This window comes from Sebastes fasciatus, chromosome 4, assembly GCF_043250625.1.
Source record: "Sebastes fasciatus isolate fSebFas1 chromosome 4, fSebFas1.pri, whole genome shotgun sequence".
Lineage (NCBI taxonomy): Eukaryota > Metazoa > Chordata > Actinopteri > Perciformes > Sebastidae > Sebastes > Sebastes fasciatus.
Window position 1 is genome coordinate 13445429 of NC_133798.1, and position 8605 is coordinate 13454033.

The 8605-nt window shown below is 40.2% G+C and overlaps 1 protein-coding gene across 1 annotated transcript in view; it reads right to left on the minus strand.

Annotated features, from left to right (window-relative positions):
• Nucleotides 1-720: 720 nt before the first annotated feature.
• The window catches only part of nrn1la (neuritin 1-like a), a 75604-nt gene continuing 67719 nt past the window's right edge, over nucleotides 721-8605 (minus strand). The window contains exon 3 of the mRNA XM_074632115.1: nucleotides 721-5240. Coding sequence (XP_074488216.1) covers nucleotides 4943-5240 — 298 coding nt within the window. The 3' untranslated portion in view covers nucleotides 721-4942. The remainder of the gene's footprint in view (nucleotides 5241-8605) is intronic.

Here is an 8605-nt window from a genome sequence, read left to right on the forward strand (position 1 = left end):
TTCACAAAATGCATCTTCAATGACGTACATATAGGTCAGTGCCATACTTATCTTGTACTTTGCTTTCCCAAGTTTTCAGGCTCTAGTAATTTCTCTTTTGTCTTATCAGTAATTAAAGCTGGGAGGCCTCGGGTTTGAACTTGAAAACTGTGCTTGCAGCCACTTGCTGGAGGCGAGTATATGAATCTGGTACCCAGGTGAGAGTTTGTCAGTCCGTCTTGTCTCTAGTCTGATCCTCGCTGTTCTACTTAAAGCTCTGGTCAAAATATCATACATTTTTCACTACTGCCATCTGCCACGTCTCTCTTAGCCTAACTCGTTCACACTCAAAGTCGCTGGCTTAAAGTGCTGTTGAGTGTGAGTTGGTAAGCGGACATGATGTTTCATGCTCTTCCCCCTCTCTCTGTTGGTTTCACCACCACATTAAGGTTGTATGTGTTCTAAAGTGTCTAACACTTTGGGAAATATTTGCTTTCTTTCTGAGAGCTGGATGAGAAAATTGATACCCCTCTCAGGTCTATCCCCTACCCTATGAAGCTATCTAATTAAAGGAATAGTTACAGCACCCAACTTCCCATCCACAGCCTCTCGTTTTTACAGTTATTTTTCTGTGCAAATTAAATAAACGAGATTAATCAATTTGTGAGATTTAGAAACAGACATGAGACTGGCATCAATCTTCTCATATAACTCTTGAAAAGATTCCAAAATTTTAAGATTAATTGATCTGCACTATGGCGCTAAACTGTAAGAGAGCACTGTACTTCCAAAACAAAAATATGGGAGGAATGAAAGGTTGTGGGCGATTTCCCCTTCGACATATTTGGGGTCTGACTCATGGTGTTGACACAATGGCACTATTTGCTAAGCTTCAACGCTAACAAATCTCTCTCACAACTTTTGTCTTTCCTCAATCGTTTTTATTAGCAAATCCAAATTTAGAAAGCATTCAGGTAATCTTGGCAAGCATTTTTAGACCAAACTGACCATTGGTTTACTCAGTTGAAATGAGAAATATCGCCAGCAGCAGATTGCATCTGTACGCAACTTGACGACAGGATGAAATTAAATGTTTGACATTTTCTGGCACTCGCTGCTAAGTAATGTCTGAATTAGCCAAGATCATTTGTTAGCAAGAGTCTTATACTTCAACAGTTTTACAACAAACTGTGACTTTCTTGACTTGCAAAATGATCTTTTAAATTGACAAACATCATATGTGTGAATCATGGCGCAATTCAAACAGGATCAAAAACAGATTTGTCTCTCGTCGTTGACTACCGTTCATATTTTTTCCAAAATATGGTCCCATGGTGGTCCACCGGAAAGGCGCGGGACTTCCACTCTATATTGTTAAATAGGTGCACAATATGACCGGGGATGTGATCTAAAAGGGTTAAAAAGGCATTTTTCATTTCATCTTGACTTAAATGTGAAGGGACATTTAGCACTAACAACCGGATGATAGAGGGGCTACTAATGGTCTCTGCCATTTGTTCACAGTAATAACAGCAAATATACTGTACCGTTAATGTGACAATGATGTATTGGTGTTGTGAATGTTGCAATTTCTCCCGCAGTTGTTTCTGTCCAATTTAACCTATTTGTCAGAGCACCAAGCTGTTGCTGGAGGCGAAGAGATGTACAGTCTCAAAACGCAGTGCTGGAAAATAATTCCCTGCTCTGCTCTGGTCAATAACGCTGCATCTACTCTGCAGCATTATTGAAAACCACTCTGAAATCGGATTTGTCCACGTACCTTACATGAAACACATCTCATAAATAGATTTTGTGAGGCTTTTGAGGTTTTGGAGTGCCTCTGCGCAAAAACAGACTTTGAAATGTAATCTGAAGTGGTTATTTTCGCATAAAACAATGCTATCTGTGAGGTTATTATGACTGAACTCACTATAGGCCAAAAACATCCATTCTGGTTTTTCCTACAGAGCCTCAAGTTTTTGATTTAGCCTCCAGTGACAACATCTTATCTGAGCTCCGCGGAGATGGTTTTCGAATTGCTGCACCTTGGTGAATCGGCCATTAAGGCCTCTAATTGCTAATTCTGTCAGTTTAATTAAAGTTCACAACTACAGCAGCCTCTTTAAACCATCCAAGCATATCTCTGGGTGAAGTCCCTTATGTAAAAAAAAATAGCTGTGGGCTGATTGGAGTTTTTTTTACTCTCTTAATTTCTACTCAGATCCTTTAGCCTCCCACGGAGATTTACCTTGCGGTGTATTCTGCCAATGGGCTCCTATAGCTACTGGGTTTATTCTAAACATCCCAGGGTCAACGTGTTAAATTGGTGTGCGTGTGACAAGAATAACAAAACATTTCAATGAAAAGTCTACTTTTGACATTGTTGTCCCAAACCAAATAACATTATTAAAATTACCACTATACAACTGTCTCCAGATCAGCTTCTCTGTTTAATTCAACCCTGTAGGTATATTTAACGAACTTGCCACCGGCAAGGTAGACGGGCTCAATCAGCTCTTAAAGTGAACCATTTTTTATTTATTCCTCCTCTCTTAAAACTATTGCAGCCTTTGAGAATTTTGTTTTGTGCCACTTCAAATTCTAACGCAACTCTTTAAAGTCGGCCCGGCTTTGATTTATTTTTTTGTGAAGAAAGAAAAGTAAACCTACAACCTAAAGCCCCCTGTGTAAAACACGCTCGCTGCTAGACAGGTGGATTCAATCTTCAACTCGGCTGAACGGTGTTTGTTTTCCAGGTGTACTCATCTCTCCCTCTCTGTCTGTCTCTAATCTGATAGTATTTCTGATCCTGGGCCAGACAGAAACAACTGTTACCCAGAGCCACTTAGAATAACAAGCAGCTTCAGCAGGCCTGCAGGGCCAAACTACGGCTCTTGGAGCATGAAATACACTTGGCATGCGAGAGGATCGTGATTCTGACTGGAGAACATATTGGTCCCATACTGTAGGGCTACAGTGAAGGATGCCAAGGAAGAGCCTCGGAGGATTTCATACCTGGGCAAGCACCAAATAAAAACAGCTCCAGTGCACTCTGACTTCACTTTAACTTTTAAAACTCTGCAGCAGCTATATATATAGTCTAGTTTTATATAGAGTCTAATTTCAGAGTCTAAACTTCAAAGCATTTAAGGAGTACATTGTTCTTACAGTAAAACTATTCATCCATCAATTTCTTTCTAGTACTGCGGTTGAGACTATATGCAAATGTTCCTTCTTTGTCTTTAATTTATTCAGTTTTGTGGTCCTATATGTTCCTGTGGGGCGACAGCACACTTTCAGTATGAAGACAAATTGCAGGAGCTTATTCCCAGTTTGATCAAATTGATATTTCGGATTCCCTTAGATGATGCCGTTTCTCAAAGGCAGCTAAAAAACAATCTTTTTCATACCATTCGAAACGATGTTACTGCGTCCCAAAGTGTTTTTCGACGCCAACTTACAGTGCTTGTACTTAGGGATACAATATACTGAGGCCTATTTTTTGAGCACCTAATAGTTGAGTTGTCAACACTGCTATTTTTTTGTTCTTGGGCCTTGGGTTTTTTCAAGTGATTCCACAAATAAAAGTACTTGTACACTATACTGAGCCTGGATTGTATGGATAGACTAAATGTAGCTCATATGAATCCTTGAAGGGAGAATAATAATAATAAAAAAAACTCCAGTCTCATAAAACCAGACTGATCTCCAGACTACATTTGTGCTTCGCTCGCAAACAAAAAAGGTCTTGAGGAGCCATTATTGGTTGTTTGAATCTCTTAAACCAATCAAAATCATTAAGGTGATGTCAGAGCATCTTAATCTTCTGTGAAGTAGTCTCAACTTTATGCAAATGAGCCCGTCCAATGCGACGCGTCCGGCTCACGAAACTTGGACCAAGATGTGAAACTAGGCGATGTAGATCTAAAATGAAACGAGATTCAGCAGTGGCATAGCCTATTTCTCGCCTAAAATGTTATTAAAGTCGATTTTGGTGGATTGTTTAGACGGAATGACAGAAAGTTTATGAGGAGGCCGCCATGTCGTTTCCTGTTTGAAACGGCAAGCAGAGAATCAGGGACCAGTCAGGTGCTTTCCAAGGTAGGGTACGTCACCGCTTGAACCGCCAGTAGAGTGGAGTAGCGCGTCCCCTAGTGTCCTGGATTTAACATTATAGACATGACCACTGACTATTTGTATAACAATTTAGCCACAAATTCACAGACTGACCATACACGGTCCAGACATATATATACTCGGTTTTGTTTCCTTATCTGCATTCATATTTTTAGCCTGTCATTGTCATTGCTTGGGCTTCAACAGAGACCAGAAGGGAAAGAGAAATGAAAAGCCAATTGAAGAGTTCTCGCAGCGCTTGAGTCAAACGGCGAGGTAGATACAGTAGCAAGCCAGGTATAGGTTAGATTTACATAATTATCAAATGCTTCATACTGTAAAGCTGATAAATAAATGTTTTCAGCTGGTCGTGGCATCTGGCCTCTACATCACTTAGCTTTCAGATTTATCAAGGAGGATGTTATTATGTCTCTCTTATTACACTCGGGAAGATAAACTCCCCCTGGAACCATCATATACAAGCTCATACTAACTAGATAAACTAGATGAACGGGGGTCGAGGATATACAGATGACAAGAGGCTGCTGTATGTATCTGTTTAGTATGTTTTTGCAGGTCTGTTTGTACAGTGGTTGTGCATCTCTGTATGAATTGTGTGTGTGTTTCCAACAGAGAGACTAATTAAAAGTCAGGGAATATGCATGAAACGGCACAGGCAGTTTAAAGATACATGATCAAAAAGACTGTCGGGCCTCTGAACATGCAGTTAGAAATATTCAATCCCTGGCAGAGCAAGAGGGGAAAAAAAGGAAAGCCTATGGACTTGTGGAAGAAAAAATACACAAAGTTTATATCAATTCACACTCGTCCCATTTCTTTGGGGTAGCTATATCCAAAACAACAACAGCAGCAGAGGAGAGAGTAGCATGAGAAGGTGGAGGCAGCCTGCCAGATGATCAGCGCGCCCTCTTAGAGACTCCTGGTTGATCTCTTCCTGGTTGGATGAGCCGTGCGGGGAGACCGTGGCCACAGGGTGGTTGTCGCGGTTGGAGCACATGTCGTACAGGTTTCCGGAGAACTGCATCTTCTTGGATTCCTGGCGGAGAGATTCCCAGACAGCTGCCGCTTCATCTGGACAGCCGGCCATGGCCGCGTTGGCGCAGTCATGGAATTCATCCCACGATCTGAAGAAAAAGGACATGAGGACATCTTCAGGTGTGACACCAGAAAGCCAAAACACGCTAAAACCAAATGAGTACAAATGTTTTAGTAAGTCAAAACAGCAGTTTTGCATTGGGAAATAGTTACACATAATTCGGTACAAAAATATTGGACAGTTCGAATTAGCAGTTTCTGTTTATGGCAAATGGATGTGCTGGATAATAATAATAATAATATAATAATAATAATAACCTCTATTTGTATAGCACCTTTCTAAACATAGTACAAAGTGCTTGCACAGATACAATGAAATACAGACAAAATAAAAACAACAATAAAAGAACAAAACATAAAGACCAAATAATGAGAAAACTAAAACCTGTAACCAGTGCCTTACGGAGTTGAAAAAAGCCTTTTTATAAAAATGGGTTTTTAAAAGAGATTTAAAATTGGTCAATTTTGATAAAATTGGCTAACCTGAGGTCCTGAGGTAGGCTGTTCCAGAGTCTAGGGGCATTGATGGCAAAGGCCCTGTCACTCTTAGTCACCAGCCTAGACCTGGGTATAACCAGTAAAGCCAAGTTAGAGGACCTCAGGTTACAAGGTGGCACGTAGGGAGTATGGCGCTCAGTGAGGTAGCTTGGTGCCAAACCATACAGAGCTTTAAAAGTTAATAATAAAATGAAATAAGGTCTGTGGTTAACACAAGCTTAAGAGATTTTAACCTTTCATTTTACAATATAAAATACGTCCCACTTGTGAATTTTGAAGCCTTTATATGTCTTAAAAAAGGTGGTTGCTAACAAGTGGCTAAACGAAACTACTAAAAGTCATCATGCCGACTCGTCCGCCTTTACAGTGTATACTCACGCTCATGTGACCGTGGTGTAGTTTGTTTATAGCCTCACGTTAGCTTTTTACTTCTGCCAATTGCATTCACTCTTCAGAAGTCGTAAAAGTGGTGTTCAGTTGTGGAGATTATCTTGCTGAACAAAACGTGTAAGTATCATAAACGTGTGTCTGCCACAGATTTTCTGCAATAATCCAAAACACAACGGAATAATCCCATTGGCTTTTTGTCGAGGGAAACCAGGGTGATGCTAACTTCCTGGTTGGCTTACAAAAATACGTCATCCCTCGAGAACTCTATAAACTCCAAGAGACACACGATTATCCTGACTAGTGTATGCTCACATGATTTAACTAATGAGGATCTAAACAGACAGCTCTGAAAAAAAGTGATGAAGATGCTGTGACAGTGAAGCACAAGTCCTTTCACTGAATAAATCAAATTCAATCTATTTGTTTGCTCCCTTGACTTCTCTTTGCAGTTGCTAAGAGACCATCTGCTGATCTTCCCTACTCTGGGAGCAAAGGTCGCCCTGTGAGTTAGACTGAAATGTGGAAAAACCTTCATTAGAACAGGGAATGGAAAAGCTGTCATGAACTGGATGTTTGTTGAACCACTGCTGTGTTATAGCCATCCATTTGATACACAGACCTGAGAAGAGTAACAATAAGGGAAAAAACAGTAAAGAAAAGGAAGCAAAGAGGAGGAGGTAAAGATGATGAAGGGGAGACAGGAGGAAGTAATCTTACATCGAGCTCTTTTGGATATAAATATATATTTTTTTCACTGAATCACAGCATAAAACTTCATTCCAATAACCTTCAAGCTCTACATCCAAAGCTGAGTCTATCTTACTGTAATTGGCTGCTAATTCTTCCTCTCATCATGAATGTGTTGGCTAAGTTGTCTCTGAGGAAGAACTGGCTGAGTGTTAAGTAGAAGAAGAGAGAAGGAGGGCCGGTGGAGAAGGCAGAAGCAGATGGCTCTGTTCAAAATATGCCTGACACAAAACACTTAAAGCACTTTAACACAAAAAACATAAAAGTCTATACAATTAATAAAACATGCCACTTTCATAACAGAGGTGCTCTGTGTATGTCATCCAGATGCATGATACCAATACATTCTCACTCCCAACTCGTCAAATAGCGACGCTTGGTCAGCGGCCATATGCTTCAAACTATGACGATCTAGGTAGCGAAAGAGTGCCTTGGTGTATCGGTATCAAACGCCGAGAGCCACTGACCAAGCATCGCTATTTGAGACTGAGATTAAGTCTGCAATTAAAGCACTCACTGCTTGTAAAGCACCAGGGGAAGATGGTTTTACAATTGAATTCTATAAGAGTTTCCAGGACACACTGTCCCCCTTTCTAGATTTACTGTATAATGATATTATTGCTAACCATTCAATGCCCTGCAGCATGCGCTCAGATGTGATCTCAGTGTTACCAAAACCAGGAAAAGACCACCTACAGATGAATAACTTCCGTCCTCTAAGTCTGCTGAATAATGATTACGAGATATTTGAAAAAGATGCTTGCAATGCGCCGCGATAAAGTGGTTCCTTCTTTAATTCACACAGATCAACTGAGTTTCATTGCTGGCCGTCTTGCCTCCAACAACATGAAGAGAATTTTTCATGTCATGTCAAGAGCTACATCACTTCAGCATCCAGCAATAGTAATATCACTGGATGCTGAAAAAGCATTTGACAGGATAGAATGGCCTTATCTATATCACACACTAAGAAAATGTGGTTTTGGCCCAACCTGTCTATACTGGATTAAGGCTCTTTATCACAAACCAATTGCATGTGTCAAAACCAATGGTATGATATCGCCCCCCTTTCAGCTTTTCAGGTCCACCAGGTTGTCCAGCTCACTCTAGCACTCGAACCTTTAGCATGTTTTATCATATATATTAATATATATTATATTAACATAGCTGGTATCAGCCTTTTTGGGTATGAATTTAAAACTTATCTTTATGCTGACGACATTCTTTTAACCTTATCCCACCCAGATGACTCAGACCCACACCTTCTGAAAGTAATTGATAATTTCAGCCAGTACTCTGGTTATAAGGTTAACTGGGGTAAGAGTGAGGCCGTTCCGCTTAACCATCTTACACACCCAGCAGATTGTATGGAAGAGACAGGGGATGAAATATCTCTGTATCATTATCAGATCTCCGGTTGAAAAAATATATGACCTGAATGGACCGAAGCTTCTGAAAACTGTAAATCAAGATCTTAAGAGATGGATGACTATGCCTTTATCATTGTGGGGGAGAGCAGAAGTAATTAAAATTAATATACTCCCAAGACTAACTTTCCTCACCTCTGCAATTCCCCTAAAGTTTCCTCAGCAGTGGTTTAAGGAAATAAACAAATGATTGAATATGTTTTTGTGGAATGATAGAAAAAAACTTAAAACACCTAGAAATTTGGGTGGCTTAGGTATACTTGACGTTTATTCATATTATTTATCCTATAACGTCAGATACGCACTATCATGGGCATACTCAAAACACTGTG